This window comes from Elephantulus edwardii, unplaced genomic scaffold, assembly GCF_000299155.1.
Source record: "Elephantulus edwardii isolate Elephantulus edwardi_28Jun2011 unplaced genomic scaffold, EleEdw1.0 scaffold00026, whole genome shotgun sequence".
In the NCBI taxonomy this organism is placed as follows: Eukaryota; Metazoa; Chordata; class Mammalia; order Macroscelidea; family Macroscelididae; genus Elephantulus; species Elephantulus edwardii.
The window spans coordinates 23,037,139-23,057,589 of NW_006399776.1; the positions used below are offsets into that span (position 1 = coordinate 23,037,139).

The 20,451-nt window shown below is 39.4% G+C and overlaps 1 protein-coding gene and 1 pseudogene across 1 annotated transcript in view; both read right to left on the bottom strand.

Annotated features, from left to right (window-relative positions):
* The window catches only part of ACIN1 (apoptotic chromatin condensation inducer 1), a 48,436-nt gene that overhangs the window by 23,713 nt on the left and 4,272 nt on the right, over window positions 1–20,451 (bottom strand). The window contains 4 exon segments of the mRNA XM_006883141.1: window positions 1,899–2,120; window positions 2,603–3,871; window positions 6,354–6,442; window positions 20,284–20,395. Of these exon segments, the coding sequence (XP_006883203.1) occupies window positions 1,899–2,120; window positions 2,603–3,871; window positions 6,354–6,442; window positions 20,284–20,395 (1,692 nt within the window).
* On the bottom strand, window positions 11,967–12,594 carry LOC102853129 (annotated as a pseudogene).

Below are 20,451 nucleotides of genomic sequence, written 5' to 3' on the forward strand. Positions count from 1 at the left end.
TCCATCAAGTATTAAAACTGATAATACTCCTGCTTATAATTCTAAGAAAACACAAGAGTTTCTTAAAAAATGGAACATTAATCACATTACTGGTATTTCATATAACCCCCAAGGACAAGCTAGAATAGAAAGGGCTAATTTAACATTACAACTAAGTTGAAAAAACAGAAGGGGGGAGAGATACAATGGGATGAATATCATCTCCTCGAACTCTCTTACAAAAAGCCTTATTTACTTTAAATTTTTTAAATGCTAATGAAAAAAGAGAAACTCCAGCTGAAAGACAATGGGTATTACAATCCTCTAAAGAATTGAATCAGCCTATATATTATAAGGAACCTCTAACTAATGAATGGAAAAAGGGATTTGTTATTAGGTGGGGGCGAGGATTTGCTTATATCTCTACAGGATCAGAACTGCTGTGGGTGCCCTCCAGAAACGTGAAACCCCGAGATGGGTCAAAAGAGGCCACACTTTGACGAGGACGAAGCTGCAGAATGGCAGATGGAGGAGTGACAGGGAATGGCAAAGGACGCATGGACAAAGGAGATTAATCAAAACTGGCTTTGATGGGGACTACAGCAACATGACAATGGAAGCTGATCCTCAAGGAATGCTGTTTTATTGGAAGTGTTTTTGTGAACTTATTTTGTTTTCTCATATTTGCTTTCTTATATTTGTTTGATTATATACAAGCAAGAATGAATCCTGAAGAAGAAAAATTATACTCATCTTGATGATCACAAAATTATGATTTAAACAAAAGAGGGGGAAATGAGGGAAGCCGAATATCAAAATTAATAATAGTAGACCAAATGCTGTATCGGGAAATGAGGGAGGCTTAATACAAGCTGAAGGTCTCCTTGTGACACTAGGGCATTCCCTGGGAGTCAACATTGTTCTTAGTTTTTATCAAATGAATCCCTCCCTCTTGAGATTAACATAAAGAGGAACTTGGCCTTATCTGTAAAAGATTTCACCATTATCCTTTGTTTTGTACTTCCTTGTTTTTCTGTATAAATACTCAGAGAGGCATGGCTGGGTGCCTTCAGTCATGGGAACTGTTGGCCCCCTGTTTTTCACACTCTCTGTTCTATATCATTCCTGGCTGTTTGCCTCTTTATTATAAATTTATTCTATTCTTTGGGGCCGTTGGTCTGCAACAAGATAGAGCTCCAAAATCCTTTCACTGGGAAGGTCTACAATCAGGGACCTCGCTAAATAACTGAGAAGCAATGATGCCAGTGTGAAGACGAAGGTGCATTTGATTCAGACCATGGCCGTTTTCATTACTTGTTATGCATTTGAAAGCTGAAAATGAGTAAGGATGACAGAAGAAAACTTTGAACTACAGTGTTGGAGAAGAGTACTGGATATCCCATGGACTGCTAAAAGAACAAAACAGGTATGTCTTGGACTTTCGGCATGTTGGTAGGAGAAAACTATTCACTGGAGAAGGAAGGTGAAGGAACGTGAAAGGGAAGAATCTCAACCAGGTGGACTGACACAGTGATGGCAGCAATGGGTTCAAGTGTGTCAGAGATAGTGAGGATGGTAAATTATAGGACTGGGTTCAGATCTGTTGTTCTCAGGCTCAACTGTACGTGACTTGAAGGCACCTAACAATAATCATTTTATTAGAATTCAATTATTTTTGAGAAGAGGCTTCCTTTTGGCCAAAAGAAAGGAGTTCTAAGGAAGAACTAACTAATCCCAACAGGCCTGGAAATGTGAACTGTCAACATCATGCAACATTTTCATAAACCAGGCAATGTGAAATTAAGTGGGGTCTAACATATATCTTGTGAGCAACACACCAATTCTGAAGTTAAGACAAAATGAAAATCATAGCTCTCCTCCATGTCCCTAAAGAGTCAGGAAGAGGCCTTATAGCCTACCCGCTCAGGTTGTAACCTCTGGGTCACACATTTTTCTTCAGGTGCCTCAGACTGGCTCAGATGCCTCACTTGGATAGAAGACAAGGTGGTGGCAGTCCTCTCCTTTGGCTCAAGGACCTGTAGTTGTGGCACTGATGGAGTTGCAACCTCCTGACCAGAAGAGGACTCTTTGGTTTCCATGTAGCTGGTGCTGCTGTCCCTGGAGACTTGAGGGCTAGAAGACTGAAGAAATGAAATAAATATAACAAGGTAAATTATTTTCTATGTATAAATTCTACAGCTGACCACAAATTTTACAATCTTCACTAACCAAGTCAATACTTGGGGTCTTTCAACCCCATATTTATTTTTGAGTTGGAAATCTCCCTGGCTTTCTAGATTAAATAATATTTAATAAGCTCCAACTGGGTACGGTGGGCACGAAAGAGAGACATGTCTATACTCTTAAGCAGTTTTGTCTTCCTCTCTTCCCCACAAGAAATTATTTAGCGTATAGATAGTGTCTTTGGATCAAAGTAACTTAGAATGAAAATAGAACTAGTTTAGAAACTAGTGAACTCAAAATTAGACTAAAATGAGGGAGAAATAAAGAGAGAACTAGGGACTAAAGGAGGTTTCCTCCATTCTGTCAGAAATTATGAAAGGCTTTCCTTGCCTATGAAACTCAACAAACAACAATGTACACAGGATTCACTCATACTCACTTTTCTGCTGTTGCTCGAAGCTGAACGGGAACGAGAACGGGAGTGTGACCTGGACTCTGATGTTGATCTGGAGTCCATCTTGTGTCTATTACGAGGATTGGAGTGAGAACGTGCCCGAGATCCACCTCTCTGCTTAGATCGTGGAGGTGAGTGAGATCGAGAGCCTGAGCTGTCAGGAGAGCATGATCTTGATCGAGAAGTAGAGGATGAAGAGGAGGAAGACCGGCTAGAAGATGAGGACTCAGCAGACTGTTTTGACCCATGGCTTGGGAGAAGAGAACGAGAAGCCCTTCTGCATTCTTTCTGTTCCAAAGATGGCTGTTTCACAGATTCCTCAGTGACCCCTTTGGCTGGTGCTAATTCTTCAATATTAAAGGAGACTGGCTGTGCAGATTTTTCGGACTTAGTTTCAAGACTTTTCTGTATTAAAGATTCAGCCAGTGTGCTTTTTGGAACTAGAGGCAGAACACTCTCTTCTGGCACTTTCTCTGCAAGAGATTCGACTTTGGTGTCTGCAGGACTTGACAAAGAAGCCAGGCCTCTCACCAACTGGACAGTATGCTGAGATGTTGGCAGCTCCTTGGCCTCAGCATCTGTATTAGGAGGAGATAACTGAATGAGAACAGGGGGTGCTGGGCCTTCCGTGGGCTCCACTTCTTCTTCACTTCGGAGTTGTGTATTAGGTGGTGGTGAGGAGGCTTCCTTGGTAAGTAAAGGTGGAAGAGTCTCCTCTTCACTGGCAGGTTGTTCTGGTTGTAGCACAAGAGGGACTTTGTCTAGGTCTTCAGTCAACTGAGGAGGAGATGGAGATTTTGATTTTTCCTCCAAGGCTTCCAAAGATTTTACTTCTCTTTCCTCCTCTTCAAAGGGAGAAATGGTTTTCATCTCTTTCTCTTGCTGCTGTTTGGCCAGATGAATTCTTCTAGCTTCCTCTTGGGACCTTGTTACTCTCCCTCCTCTTTCTAATCCTTCCTGTTCCTGGGATCTCATAGTATTGGGTCTCTCATCCATCAAGTCTTCTGGGTTTGCTTTAGCCACCTCTTCTTCCTCCTCTTCCTCTTCAAATTGTTTCAGGATTGGTGCCTCTCTAGATTTTTGTCCCTCACTTTCCTCTTCCTCCTCTTCAAAAGAGAAGAATAATTCTTCCTCTTCTTCCTCTTCTGCTTTCAAGTTTCTATCTGCTCTGACCCTCAGATTTCTGGAAGGTGTTTCTTGATCATCGTCTTCCTCAGCAGCCTGGCTGCACTCTGAGAGTTTAGCTGCTCTTGCCTGAAATAAAAGATACATAATGGCTCCCAAAAGATTTGCTCTCAGTCACAGAGGAAAATAAAACTAAAACTTCACAAAACACACTTACAAGGAAAAATTCAATATATGCTCACAGCAACAGAGAGGCAGGTATGAAAGTAGGCAATCACGATTAATATGGATTCTCAGGGGAATCAAAACACACTCCTTACTCAAGTGTCAAGAATTATGTTGTTATGTAAAAATTTGCATTATGCAAAAATGTTTTGAGACCATTCATTTACCTTTTTCTTTATTTAGAAAATATGACTATAGAAATAGTAAGTGAAGATTTAATTGTGTACTCATCACCAAGATGAATCCAGTTATGGAATATTCCTCTACAGAGGCAGTGGCTTAGAAGAGACAAAAGTTGGCTATGTGACTGGACACATAATCACTTCACCTTCCTCTGGTGCTGGGCTAGAACCAGCTTACTTCTCAGAGCTGACTCTAGGGTTCCCTCCCTGAGCCTGTTCTGCCTTCCAACAAAGGTTCTGGGCTTACAAGGTTGCTGGAGCCTGGTCACACACTTGGGCTCACTAAAGCAGAGGCTTCAGGTCCAGTTTGGTTCACTTTGATATGTCATCAAACTCAGTTATTTCTTCCAAATATCCTTCCAGATGCTACTTTCTTTTCTCCCATTCCCTAGAAGTTCTGAGCTGCAGAGCCTCAAATTCATAGGAGCTGGGAATCAGAACAGTCACTGCTGGCTCAGGAATGCCTGTATGTCTGCCCAGGGGTCATGGTCACCTAACAGGCTGGCTATGCATGAAGCTGGACTCAACATACCTGACAGCATGAAGGTGTGGCAAGGGGCAGTGTGGCCCAATGGCAGAGCTTTTTAGAGGCTAGAAAGCCTCTTCACAGGAAGGACTGTTCTGCAACCACCACCAACCACCATGTGCCCACCTTGTTAATTTACAAAACAGCTGGATGGATTTTTTCACTACTTTTGTAAATGCAATATGTCAGTCCATGAAGAACAGGCACAGAAAAAATGACCAAAAGCAAAAGAATACTAAAGCTGCTAGTAGTTAATCTCTTAACTCCATGTTTTTAAAATAAAACAAAGGTAGAAAACTGATCAACCATCACGTCATGGAGGAAAGGTGGGCTTAGTGGTAAGAAGCTATGCAGCAATCTCAAAGACATGCATTTTTAAACCATCAGCTGCTCTGCAGGAGAAAAATGGGCCATCTCCTACCATGTGATTAAACTGCCTCTGAAAACCTGGTGGAGGGTTAGCTATGGGTGGGTTCTAACTCAACAGTACTAAACAATATTATTTTAGTCTAATTCTTTTCATTCTTTTTCTTGTAATTTCTTTTACACAAAGAACCCTAGTAGTATTGGGTACTGTGTGTAGAGGTCCTAACCAAAAGGTCAGTGGTCCAAATCCACCAGCTGCTCTTGGACAAAGAGATAAGCAGTCTCCTCCTGTAAGTTTATAGCTTTGGAAATCTGATAGGGGCTTGTCAGGAGTCAGCTTTAACTCAAGGGCAGTCAGTTTGGTTCTTTTGCAAAGTCACTCTACTACACTTTTATATCCAGCTCATTTAACATGGTATCATATAATGTGTTAAGGATTTAATGGAATACTCACAGGAAATACAGACTAGCTTGCTAGTTTTCATAATTAAGTTTATTTGCATCTATGTATTTGGAAATTTGAAGACTAGAGCAGATCTAAATTTTAAAAAAGAGGGAAAATAGCTGCCCAGGACTGTCATTTCTTAAAAGACATCAAAGTCAACTGGCATAACATATTTCACACAAAAAGTTCTATATCCGAAAATCCAAGACACATGGATATAATTACTTGAACCTGGGCCTTCACTGACCCTGAGGCTCAAAGAAATAACTAGATGATGACTCACTACTACTATTACTACGGACTACTTGAAAACGGATTATTTGAAAAAGTCCTGGGTTGGTTTTTTTTTATTATTATTATTTTTGTGTGAGTGTACCGTCAAATCAGATCTGACTGGTACAGGAGGAGATTGTCTCTCCTTCCTCGGCAGAGCATCTGGTGGATTTGAACCGTGTGCCTCTGGGATTGTAGTTGCAGCTCCTTACCACTAAGGCCACCAGAGCTCCCCTGAAAAAGTCCTGGGTAAAGTGGGAGAAAATGGTGGAACAAAGTTCAAAATCATTGTGGACAACGTAATTAATGTCATAAAACAAAATGGAAATGAATTATTGAATAAAAAACCAATTTTCCTTTTAGGCTTTTACCAAAATATGTATTATTTGTTGAATGAAAAACAGATCTACTCTGGAAACCTTCACCCAATTCATAAGAAGAAAAAATTAACTTTTTTTTTTTAATTGACATTTAGAAAAGATGACAAGAGACTTCATAGAAATCAAGAAAGACAAATTTTGAAACAGTCTGCTGAACAGATAACCAAACATTGCATAAAGAACGACGGGTGCTTTGAGAGATATGCTGAGTTACCTGTCTGACCCTAGACGATCGTCGTTCTCCTTTCCTTGGTCTCTCATCCTCAGAGTCACCTTTCTCTTCAGAAACAGAGGAGCTCTTTCCTATCAAGTGAAAGAAAATCAGATCAGTTATGAGATAAGTATTCATTCATGGTGGCTTTCTAAAAATCAATCATAGCACCTGAGCTGGATAATACTTAATCTATGTCAATTTCTTTGATTTTTATCCTTATAATAAAAATTTTTAAAAAAGAGACTAGATAAAGCCCCTTAGGTGTATTTTATTGCTTTCTCCTATGCAAATCCAGAATATTTAAGTACTTCAAAGTCAATTCACACTCTATAAATAAAATGTACCTATAAAATACATTTTTTAAAAATTCCCAGAGTTCAAATTATTTAGCAAAGGTATATAAAAATGAAATGTACTTTAATAAATGTGTTTTATCATTCTGAATCAAAGTTTAAGACTTAAAGTTCATTTTCTAAATTGTTTATTGCTATGACAAAAGTATTATTATTAATATATCAATTAATTTGTAAAATTACAGTTCTTGAAATAAATAATAAAATCAATGGAGGGGCCTTAAATTTTCTAGAAATTATAATAAATCAATTAAGATGGAACTCTGGAGGGGGGCTCTTTTATAAAGAAATTTATTTTTAAATTAAGGGGAGGGGGAAAAAGATCTATTATTAAAAGAAAGCTTTAAAATTACCATCCTAATTAACAAACTGGATTAAAATTGGAAAAAACTTTTTTATTCACATTTCATGAAAGAAGACAACTAAAGGTATACCACGTAACTAATATGTATCTCAATGTTTTAGAATGGGAAAAAGGAGTTTGTACTAGATGTCTAAATTTCCTGGCAGAATAAAAATATTATTTTGACTAGCAATGCTGAGAACAAATTTAGAAAACAGCCTGAAGAGAGCTTCCAGAAAGCTTTGATAGGCAGCACCAATTATAATACAGAAAAAAAGGTTTAAATGATCCACAAAACCATATTCTACACTAGCAGTACTTCAACTGTTCAAATAAAGATACTGGGCTCTAATTTAAGGTTTATTTCCTTCTTATAATAAAAAAAACAAAAACAATAAAGGCACTGTTACTATGGATGTGTGCATATAGAAGCTATAATAAAGAAGTATGGTGATAGGCCAGACTTGTCAGCAAGTCTGAAGAACAAACAAAGAATTCCACAGTGTGCAAAACAACTATGAGATATCATCTCACCCCAGTAAGAATAGCAAAATTTAACAGAACAGCAAATATCAAATGCTGGCAAGGTTGTGGAGAAACTGGAACCCTTATTCACTGTTGGTGGGAGTGTAAAATGGTGCAACCACTTTGGAAGGACCTGTGGTGCTTTCTTAAAAAGCTGCAAATAGAAATACCATTTGACCCAGCAACTCCACTACTGGGAATTTACCCTAAAGAAACCATAACCCCCACCCAAGCAGATATACGCACACCCATGTTAACTGTGGCTCTGCTCGCAACAGCAAAGAGCTAGAAACAACCCAAGTGCCCATCAACAAATCAATGGATAGAGAAGCTCTGGTATATTCACACAACGGACTACTATGCAATGTTGAAAAACAAGGAACTCATGAAATATTATTCAAAATGGATAACCCTGGAAGACATGCTGAGTGAAATATCTCAGTCACAAAAGGAAAAATATTGCATAGGGCCACTGTTTTAAAACAGGACTGACATCAGGGTTGAGGGAAGACAGAGAAGGAGGGGAGGAATGATGTATACTGCATTGAAAGAGATGATGTAAAGAACTGTTTAAAAGGGATATATAATTGGGTATTATTGTCATTACAGGAATCCAGAATGACAGCTGCATAGTGGAGTGAACTTGGGGCGAGGGACTGCATAACAATGAAAGAATTTTTCTTTTACTTTTCAAAGAGAAGAGTGAAGTGGGGGAAGGTGGTGGGCAGAGAGAAAAGTACAACAATGAGTGACTGGAAACCCTAAGTCTCTATAAACTTTCATTATAATAAAAAAAAAAGATTCCATAGTGTGGTAGCTATACAATCAATAATTTAATAAATCAAGGACCTAGAATAGCTTAAATTTAAAAAAAAAAAAGGAACGAACTGGGGAGGAGGGTAGAGAAAATTGTGCAACAATGAATGGGAACCCAAAATCTCTGTAAATGTTCATTAAAATTAATAAAATTTAATAAATAGCTTAAATTAGAAATCAAACTGAAAGAAAAGATCTTTTTTATGAATTACAGACAAAGCTCCTTTGTAAATTTAAAGAGTGAGACGCTGATTTAAAAAAATAGAAAAAGGTATATAAAAGTTTTGCTGGAGACAATGTATTATGGTCAAGTAAGCTTTAGAATTGAGATTTTTAAATTAGGTATGTAAGCAAGTAAACACTATCTTTCTCTACTTATTACAGTGTATGTGCCATATTATTGAACTATAAAATTTTCATACTATAAAACTGCAGTGATAGGATCCAGGTGAATGCTATTCTTTAGTGAATTTGAGCAACAAGTCACCAAAGACAGAATTTTGGTCATCAATGATTTACCAAAAAAAAACGAGAAACAGAGTGGTGAGAGGGAAAAGGTCAGACATGAGACAAAAACTTCACAAGTAATACGAATTGTAACTAAAGTTGAAGAAATCTTTTCCCAGCTCACTGAAATAATTGATGCGATGCAGACAAATTCCTATGAAACCTGTCATCTACTAAGCATACAGCCACAAAAGTGTCTTAAGTCAGATGTTACTAACACGTCAAGAGAATAAGCTTCAACATGAGTAGAACCAATACTTATAATAAATAGGCAAACAAATATATTTCAGGAGTTGAAAAACAAGGAAAAATGAGCATTTCTAAGTTTCCATAGCCAGAAATTATTCAGAAGACGAAAACAGTTGTGAACACAAGAATGAGTTAAGTGAGGGCTTAAAAAAAAGTAGTTTCATCATCCTAAAAAAGTAGAAACCTGGGTAGGATTTGCAGGACTCAAGTAAGGGTAGCTACAGATCACAGGGTTGGCATTAGTAAGAATCAATTCAAGAGCACACAATAACAGAAATCACAGCAAAGCCTGTGGTCAGAGGAGTAACAATCAAGAATGAAAAAGAACTGAGACTTGGAAATGATATCAAATCCAAAAATTTAACTAGCAGTGCTCTAGAATTTCAGCTTCCAAACTTCATATGGAAAGAAAAGAAGGGAGGGGGGTAAGATACAGATTGATATGCTCTGTAAACGAAACAGCAGCTATAACTACCTGTAGCTATCCTGTGTTAATCAAAACTTCCACTGCTGTCCAGCCTGAACCAACCAACTCAACTCACAGCTCACTTTCCATTAGGTCTCCAAATCTGTGTATCTCATGAGAGACTGATCATCTTTCTTTCCTGAAGTTGTTGATGGATTCAAATAGGTGAAGAGACATGGTCTTTTGGTTAAAATCATAATTAGCTATAGTCTAGGCCACCAGAGCTTCATATACTGTATTCTAACTACTTAACCATTTTAAAAACTTTCATATTTCCCCCGGGTTTCCTATATAAGAACTTTTTTTTTTTAATATCCAAGAAAAGGCCTTGGAATGAGAGACATCACTGCTGATGTTAGATGGATCTTAGCTGAAAGAAGAAAACACCAGATGTTTTATCTGAATTTTACTGATCAGGCAGCAGCAATCAGCAGTGTGGATTATGACAAACTACAGAAAATACTGAGAATAGGAAAGACTCTGAATTATGCTCATGCAGAACACATACACAAACCAAGAAACAGTTCTGTTTGAACCAGACAAGGAGATACTAAAAAAAGTTGACTTCAAGGTCTTTTTACCTTATCTAGTCAAAATATGTACTGGGCACATAATCTGAAACTCCAGACTCTGAAGAAAAAAGTGACACCAGAATTAGAGGAAGATTCATTAATAACCTGAGATATGCAAGTGACACAACCTTGCCTGTAAAAAGTGACGAGTACTTGAAGCACCTACTAAAGAATAATGAAGATCAAACAATATAGCCTTCTGTATGGCTTACATCTCTCAAAATTGGACAATAAGCAAAACAGCATGACAGGTGGACAAAGACTAAAGTTGTCACAGATTTCATTTCACTTGGATCCACAATCAATACCTATGGAAGCAGCAGTCAATAAATCAATAGATGGAGGAAAATGTGCAAAAAGGAATGAATAAATGAAAATTCAACTTTTATGTAAACTTTTGTCAAAAATTACAAAAAAAAATATTTCAAAAAAAAAAATTTCAAAGGATCTATTGTATTGGACAAATGTGCTGTCAAAGACCTCTATAAAGTTCTAAAGAACAAGAATGACAGTTTAAATACTAAAGTGTGCCTCACCAGGCCATTTTCATATGTACCTGAAAGTTGGACAATGAAAAAGGAAGACCAAAGGAGAATTAAAACCTGTGAACTGGTGCTGGCAAAGAGTACTGAATATACTGTCAAAAGAATAAACAAATTTTTGCTAGAAGAAATACAGTCAGAATGCTCTTTGGAGGCAAGAATGATGAGCCTTTGTCTCACATACTTTGGGCATGTTGTCAGGAAAGGTAACATGTTAGGTACCATTAAGCCAAGGAAGACTCACAGCAACTCTAAGAACAGAGCAAAACCTTGACCTATCCTGTGCTAACCTAACAATCTGTACCTTGGTCAAGCTCACTACTGCTATCACTGTGTCAATCCATGCAGAAGAGGGCCTTTCTCTCTTACCCAGTATGATACTCTTTTTCCAAGACTAGCCTCTCCTAACAATATGATCAAAGTAAATGAGATAAGGTTTCATCATACTTGCCTCTAAGGAGCACTCTGGTTGCATGCACTTCCTCTAGTAGATTTGTTTGTTCTTTTGGCAGTCCATGGTATAGTTAATACACTTCACCAACTTCACAATTCAAAAGCATTAATTATTCAATCTTCCTTAGTCAATGTTTAGCTTTCAGATGCAACAGAAAATACCATGTCTTGGATCAAATACACCTTAGTTCTTGAACACTTTAAAAGAAGTCCTTGACAGAAAATTTTGCTAATTCAGCACATCATTTTTGGTTTTTTTCCCCCCCAGGTCAAATCCCTAGTTTATTTCAGCATCAGTGACACGTTAGGCATCAAAAACTTCTAAACTGGGTGACAGGAATCCCTACAGCAAGGCTAAGGGCAGGGTGTGGGCAGCAAGCTCCTCAGACAGTTAAGAGGCAGCAGGTCATCGAGTGGGCTGGCCCTGGCTCCTTTTTGATGCTTCCTGTTTGTCAACCACCATGTACTCCAGCTCCTCATCTGAGAAGCCCACAGCAGCCATGACCACGCTGCCTGTACCTAGCTTCTGTAGCCTTATCTGCGTGAGCAACTCTGGAAACTTCTTATGATGGCTCAGGTGGAGCTCCCCACAGCCCCGTGCCCAGGGTGGATGGGCAGGTGAGGCTGTACCTCATGTGATGGTTCCACATGAACTCATATTTTTAGCCTTGAAAAACATTTCGATTTGAGTGAGGCCACTACAGAAGTGGGTGAACATCTCCTTCATGTTGCCCCCTTCTGCATGGAAATGATCCACAGGTGGTCCTCCCCACTGATCTAGACTATCTTACTGCCAGATGCCAGGCCAGTCATGGGCCACGCCCAAGATTAGCAGCAGTGGTGACATGGGCTTATCAAAGAGGAAGTGGTTGTCAGTGAGCTGTTGCTGTTCCACCTCAGTCACACTCTTGCGAGTGTAGTACCTGCCAGACACATCACTGTCCAGTCTGGCCAGAAATTCCACTACTAGCTTTTCTGTGGCACAGTGCCCCATGGCTGCAGTGTAGGGGCAGGCAGAATCTGGAGATGCTGCAGCCTGGCTTGTACACACCTAGTTCAGCATGTAGCTGGGGTTCAGGCGGTTGGTGTTGAAGTCTGTCTTATGCTCATCACTGGGCTTCCAGTTGCCATGGCAGTCCAAAATGATGGGATTAAAGACGTCCTTAAACACTCTGTAAGAACCCACAAAAAGCCCACAGTCATGATGGATGGGTGGCCAGGGTTGTCCATGCTGGTCTGGTTGATGTCATCCAACATGAGGCCATTTGAGGTAGACTTGGTGCCCAGGTTGTCGTATAGCTCAGGGTTAGCACCTTAGCCATGTGGCTATTGTGGCCACTCGGGTCAGGGAACTTATCTTCCTCCAGATGCACAGCTTGAGTGTTCAACACTTTTTTTTTCCACTCAAAGACCATTTTATAGTAGTACACAGGCTGGGACTGATCATAGGGAAAGCTATTTAGGGCAACCACCGCACTGGTTAGCACTGGATGCCCATTCAAATGGCCACCAATGTGTCAACAGTGCCACCATTCTGATTATGGATTTCCCAATGCTGTCGATCGTCTCCTGACCCTGAGATAGGAAAAGATGCCAAAAAGTGCCCCAGCCATCATGCCCATGGCACAACCCATCACATGTCTATCTTCACATGGTCAAAGCAGTTTGGTTACGAGCGCCTACAGGGAGGACCCACGGACACAGGCATCTCACTTACGTGTTCCTCACATCTTTTGATTTCTTGAATGTTTCCTCATTAGTGTTGGTTTCTTTACAGGTGTTGATTGTAGAGCCAAGTAAAATTAAATTGTTGACAACATCAACCTGTTCTCCATCCTGTATGATGTTGCGTATTAATCCAGTAGTGGGTATTTTCACTTTCTTGATGTTAAATGCAAGCCATGTTAAATGTAAGCCATATTGAAGGCTATAGCCTTTGATCTTCTGTAAGTGGGTGTTTCAAGTGTTCTTCACATTCTGTATTTGAGTACAGTCCAAAACTCATATTCTTAAAAATACTACCACCACCTAGAGAACTCCAACAACAAAAACATCACCAACCTCCCACCCCTGCCACATTTATCTATCTACAATCAGGTTTCTCAGGTGCCACTGACCATGAGCAAAGTATATTATTAGGAACCTTTTCATTTCAGTCTTTTTATTAAAAAAAAGTTAATGGTCACTTTGAATAAATGATCTACTATGCTGAACGAAAAAATGAAGAATGCTATTGCATTCATAATCAAAAAGACCATTTCAAAATCTACCCTTAAGTATAATGCTATGTGAGATAAGATACTATCCATACACATACAAGTAAGACTTCTTAATACAACTGTTACTCAAATATACCCATGAACAGCTAATGTCAAAGATAAGGAAACGGAGGAATTCCTTAACCCCTTCATTGGACTGGTAAAGAACATTGTGACAGATGGAGTCAATGATTTTATCTTATTAGGTCTACAATCAACACCATCCTGCATTGATAAAGTTCCCTGTTAGGGAACTCTCCAAAGTACTGAGGAACAATGATGTCAATTTGAAGACAAACGTGTGCCTGATTTAGGCCATAGTCTTTCATTTACTTCCTATGCATATGAGAGTTGGATAATAAATAAGAATAGCAGAAGAACTGATGTCTTTAAAGGAGTTATGGTGTTAAGAGCACTGGGTATCCCAAGGACTGCCAAAAAACCCCAAAAAGATTATTGTTGTTGTTGTTATGTGCCGTTGAGTCGCTTGCGACTCATAGCGACCCTATGTAAAACAACCCTAAACTCTGCTCTGTCCTGTGCCAATCTCACTGTCTCTGACACACTCATCCCTATTACCCCAGTCACCAAATCAATCCATCTCCTAGAGGGCCTTCCCCTCCTGTGCTGTCCCTCCACCCTCCTAAGCATGATTTCCTTCTCCAAGGACAGTTCTCTCCTTACAACATGACCAAAGTATGTCAGACGAAGCCTCAGATCCCTTGCCTCCAAGGAGCAGCCGGATTTAACCCTCTCCAGGATGAATCTGTTTGTTTTCTTAGCAGTCCATGGTATCCTCAATACTTTTCTCCAACACTAAAGCTCAAAGGCATCAATTCTCCTTCTAACCTCCCTAGCCCTTGACCAACTCTCTGATGCATAACAAGTGATAGCAAAGATCATGGCCTGTATAAGGCGCACCTTAGTCTCCAGAGAGACACCGTTGCTCTTCAGTACTTTAGAGAGGTCCCTAACAGCAGACTTTCCCATCGCAATATGTCTTTTAATTTCCTGGCTGCTGGTGCCAAGAGTGTTGATTATGTCTGGGAAAAAGTGCAGCCAAAGTGCTCCTTAGAGGCAAGTATGGAAAAGCTTTGTCTCACATACTTTGGGTATGTTGCTAGGAGAGGCTATTTGTTGGAAAACAATATCATGCATGGAGAGTCAATGAAAGAAAGACCTCAACGAGGTGGACTGACACAGTGACTGCAGCAATGGGCTCAGAGATGTCAGAGATGATGAAGATGGCACAGGATAGGGACAGGGTTCAGATCTGTTGTTCATAGGATGGTTACAAGTTTTACTTGAATAGACAGCACCTAACAACCATTAAAAAAAAATACATAAACACACCTAGGACATCTAAAACCAACAAACTGCCATTAAAGTAGGTTACTCAACTCAGAGGATAGAATTTTCTGCACTTGAGCAAATCTAATTTCCAATTAGGTATCAGATATTAATGTTGACCCAAATGAGTACTGCTAGAACTGCAAAGCAGATCACTCTGTAGAACTTTAAACTGGCTCTTTATACTGATTCAATTTCCAGCCACTGGGGGTAGAAAAGTTACTGCACAGAGCACACTGAAAAGTACTTAAGGCAATTGTTAGATACCGTCTACAATACCATAATTAATTCTTCTTAGGTATTTTTTAACTTTTCTTTCTCCACACTCACTTCCCTTGTTAATTATCACCACTGGCAGAGAAGACAGTGAAGACAAATCACTGAAGAGATTGTTCTCTCATTCTACTTACTTACTAGTTTTAAAACTTTGTCTATTACAGGATCCATTCCTCACTTTCAAATTACATTTACAATGAGAATCTTTTTCTTTTTAAGGGAGGTCCTGATCACAGCATGGCTGTTAGTAAGACTTTTCAATGATATTCCTGTTACCTATATAAACAGTCATACTAATTGGCTTAGCCTTCCATAATATTTATTCTGACTAGTTAGAAGGGGTCGTGGTACTAGAGATATTGTAGCTGATGTTAGATGGATCTTGGCTGAAAGCAGGGAATACCAGAGAATGTCTGTGTTTCATTGACTATGCAAAGGCATTTGACTGTGTAGATCATAACAAACTATGGCTGACTATGAGAAGAATGGGAATCCCAGAACACTTGATCCTTCTAATGCGAAACTTATACTTGGACCAGGAGGCAGTCATCAGAACAGAGCAAGGGAACACTGCATGGTTAAAAAATGGGAAGGGCGTACGCCAGGGATGCATCCTATCTCCATACCTTTTCAACCTATATGCAGAACAGATTATCCGGGAGGCTGGGCTCTATGAGGAAAAATGTGGGGTCAAGATTGGTGGATGATTTATCAACAATCTGCGTCATGCAGATGACACAACCCTGCTTGCTGAAACTGAAGAGGACCTGAAGCGCCTGCTGCAGAGTGTCAAGGACTGCAGCCTACAATATGGATTGAGGCTCAATGTCAAGAAGACAAAGATTCTCACCACTGGACCAATTGGCAGCATCAGGATGGATGGTGAAGAGATTGAGATTGTACACAGCTTTAGTTTGCTCGGCTCCATAGTCAACAGTCTTGGCACCAGCAGCCAGGAAATGAAAAGGCGCATTGCCATGGGAAAGTCTGCTGTTAGGGACCTCTCCAAAGTACTGAAGAGCAATGGTGTCTCTCTGGAGACTAAGGTGTGTCTGATACATGCCATGGTCTTCGCAATCACTTGTTATGCATCAGAGAGTTGGACAATGACCAAGGAGGATAGAAGGAGAACTGATGCCTTTGAGCTGTGGTGCTGGAGAAGAGTACTGAGAATACCATGGACTGCTAGGAAAACAAACAGATTTGTCCTGGAAAGGGTTAAACCAGGTGGCTCCTTGGAGGCAAGGATTCTGAGGCTCCGTCTAACATACTTTGGACATGTTGTGAGGAGAGACCGGTCCTTAGAGAGGGACATCATACTTGGGAGGGTGGAGGGACGGCGCAAGAGAGGAAGGCCCTCCATGAGGTGGATTGAGTCAGTGACTGGGATAACTGGGATGGGAGTGTCGGAGACAGTGCGATTGGCAGAGGACAGAGCGGAGTTTAGGGCTGTTGTACATAGGGTAGCTATGAGTCGCAAGCGATTCAACGGCACATAACAACAACAGTTTCTATCTCTAAAAATACCACACCACCGATCTTGCTAGAATTGGGGAGGGCTTTTTAAAAAAACAAACAAACAAAAAACACAACACCAAAAAACGTACTTGAGATACACACACACACACATACACATAAATTTAAAAAATGAGGAGTGCTTGAAGCACTTGCTGCAGAAGATCAAGGACTACAGCCTTCATTAGGGATTGCATCTCAACAGTAAGAAAACGAAAATCCTCATCACTGGGATAAGAGGCAACATCATGATGTATGGAGAAAACAAATCAAGCGGTCAATGACTTCATCTTACTTGGATCCACAAGCAATACCCTTGGTACAAGCAGTCAGGAGATGTACAGCACTGGGAAAGGTGGCTATAAGGGAGTAGCCCAAAGTCTTGAAGAGCAATGAAGTTAGTTTAAAGATTTAGGTGCACCTGATCCAAGCCATGGCCTTTCCAATTACTTGCTATGAATCTGAAAGTTATACAATGACTAAGAATGGAAGAAGCAGCATTGATAGCTCTGAATTGTGGTTCTTTGTTTGTTTTTTTTTGAACTGTGGTTCTTGAGTACTGATAACTGCATGGACTGCCAAGAGAACAAACAAGTCTGTCCTGGAGAAAGTGAAACCAAGATGTTCCTTGGAGACAAGGATGGTGAAACTTTGTCTCATATATTTTGGGCATATTGTAAAGAAAAGCTGGTCCTTAAACAAGGACATCATGTTTGGGAAGGTGGAGGGTCAGCTTAAGAAAGGAAGACACTAAGAGATGAAATGACACAGTGACTGTAACAATGGAATCAAGTGTGTCAAAGATGGTGAGGATGGCACAGAATATGGCAAGATTCAGAGCCACTGTTCATAAGGTCACTGTGAGTCATAGCTGATTCCACAGCACACAACAGTAACAATAATAAATTATCTTCCTTTGCTCCCTCCTAAAGAAAAATCAACCCTTTTTCTATCCTAATTCAAATCCTAACTATTTTTAAGTCTGGGCTCAAATATAAGGCTTTCTCGAATTACTAGTCCTCAGGGATCTTTTAGTCTTTCAAATTATTATACTACATCTACCTATACCATTTATGTCACATAATCATATACTAAAAATGGCAATGATTGGCACAGTGGTTAAGCGCTCAGTCACTCTGCAGGAGAAAGATGTAGCAGTCTGCTTCCAAAGAGCTGTCTTAGAAATCCTATGGGGCAGTACTACTTTGTCCCACAGAGCTGCTACTGAGTCATAATTAACTCCATGGCAACATGTTAATCACATACTGCTTTCTATTGTTAGTTTTCTCGCTAATGATTTTTATAAGGTTATAGTTCTAATATCCTATATACCATAGGACAGAAATACAAACACAACAGAAATAAATATTTTTAATGAAAACTTCTCTGACTTTATGATATAACAATTTAAAGAAGAGTTGTTAGGAGGGAAAAATAAAGAGCTGTTCTAAAAAAAAGGAGATCTAAAAAATAGATTTTATAAAGTGAACAAAAAGAGGGCTAACAACAGAGTCAATCAACTGAGAGTCTATTATTTTTATCAACAATCAAGCCTGCTGTCATTAGTTGAGTCTAACATATGGTGATCCTCACACGTAGTAAGAAAAATAAGTTCACAGGTTTTTCTGGATGTAATCTGTACAGAAGCAGATCACTAGGTTTTCGTCTATGGCACCAGTAGTGGATTTGAACTGACAAATTTTTATGTAGCAGTTAGGCATAAATAAGAAAGTAAGTCTACATGAATTTATCCAAGTGTTTGCCAGTATTAATCTGTCAAACTCACATTCACTCACTGTTGCCAAGTAAGTTCTGACACACAATTGACCTTCCTCTGGGTTTCTGAGGCTGTAAATCACATGGGAGGAGACTGCTTGTCTTTCTCCCAAGAAGTCAGAGAGTCTTCAGATTAGCAGCACAACTTGCTAACTAAGAACTACACCACCAGAGCTTCCTCCTTGTCAAAAACCTTCCAAAGTTTTTATTCTTGGTCTAACACTAGGTCCAAGAAAAGTATTCATTCAGAAACCTAGGATTTTGAAAAATGATTCAAAGGCCCTCTATTTTCCCTAACCTTTAATAAAATATTTTCCCACCATTAAACATATCCTAAAAGATATTTCTGTGAAAGAATGCTACATTAGTCATAAAAGCTAGACATGGAACACAAAATGATTCAAAATACAGTAAAACCTGTGAAAGTCAGAATGTATGTGAAGTAAAAATCTGCCAGGAAAGGAAAATTCAAGTATTTCCAGCTAAAATGAGCAACAAAGGAGTGGTTAGGTCTGTACACTGCCCAAGACAGAAAATCTGTGATATCTGGAAAAACAAGGCAGCACCATTATTCCGACTCACAGGTTTCACTGCACTTACCAATTTATACATTGGTTTAAAATTTATCTGCTTACCATCCACATGTCTTAGGTACATATTCTCCTGAAGGTACACTGTCTTAGGTAGTTTCTAGAAGACAAAGGCTACATTTTCGACCTTTGCTTGACATTCTATACAAAAATGGTTAATTGTTAATATTTATTATTTGGAAAAACTAATTTTGCTTGAATTAACCAATCAAATATCAGATTAAAGCTCTTGTAATATGCTCTCATAATACTTTGCACTGCCTCTCTCAGCACCTAGTAATTAATTATCCAACTGTTTAATATCCTTTTTTTCACTAGACTAAGTTTCATTAGGGTAAAACTTTTTTTTCCTACTAAATGTTAGTGGCTCAAATATGTTTAGTATATAAGCACTCAACAAATCTGTAGAATGAACTAATAAAATGAGGTGATGCCCACTCTGAGCAGGGAATGATTGGCTATGAAATACATTTTACAAAAAGTGAAACAGATGAATTATGACTGTTTCTAAATTTCAGAGCCAGAGAAACCTAGAGGTAGAGATAAGAGGGGGAAAATCAAACTGTCCCATTAAACATACTGAGAAGTTACATAACATATAGGTAAAAGCAGACTTCATAAAGGACTTAATTCTCATGAAAAACAGAAGTCAAACATCAACATCACAGAATTTCCCTGTGACTTTCATGGAGACTTAGCATGAAAGGAGGCATAACTACCTCCCCCCACCAACTACGCAGGATTGACAAAAAGCGCAGTGGGGAGGGAGATACGTACGGGGCGAATGTCTGCTGAGCTCCAGCTCTGGTCTCTCCAGGCTGCTCTGAAAGTCAGGAGGCAGCAGGGAAGCCACTCCCTCAGGATGGATCATCTCGTCCTCCGACTCAGCTGAAGCTTCTGCAAAGCACAGATTGGGTCGGGCAGGGAGGGAGTGAAGGGCTCAGCAAGTATGACTATGTACAGGAGTGAAGGAAGTCAGGCAAAGTCATGGACAGAGAGATATATACCAAAAAATAGGACTGTACACAAAAGAAAAAAAAAACACACCCCTACCTCAGGGAGATAGTAGCTTACTTCTAATTATTCCTGTTGGCAGGAATTCTCTTCTAATAAAATATTTAAATTAAGTGTACTCTTTACTAACAAGAAGTATACTCTTTACTAACAAAATGTAAACAGTAACTCACTTGGGTCTACCAATAGTAACTAAACTACCAAAGCAAAACCAAGCAGCCATCTCAGCCTGACTTATTCCTGAGATTGTCCTTAGAACAAGCCCATCTACCTGGAAATAGGGATGAGAATGAAAAACTTGCAATAACTGATGCTCTGACCTTACCTTCAAGTTCTGCAGCTTCTCGAGCTTCACGTTCCAAACGCTGCCTAAGCAACTCCTGTTGCTTTTCCAGATACTGCTTTATGAAACTGTTCTTGCTCATTTCCTCACCAATCTGTGTGTAAGAAAACCAAAGTCTAAGAAAGTAAAAATGTAGAAGAGAAAAATCCC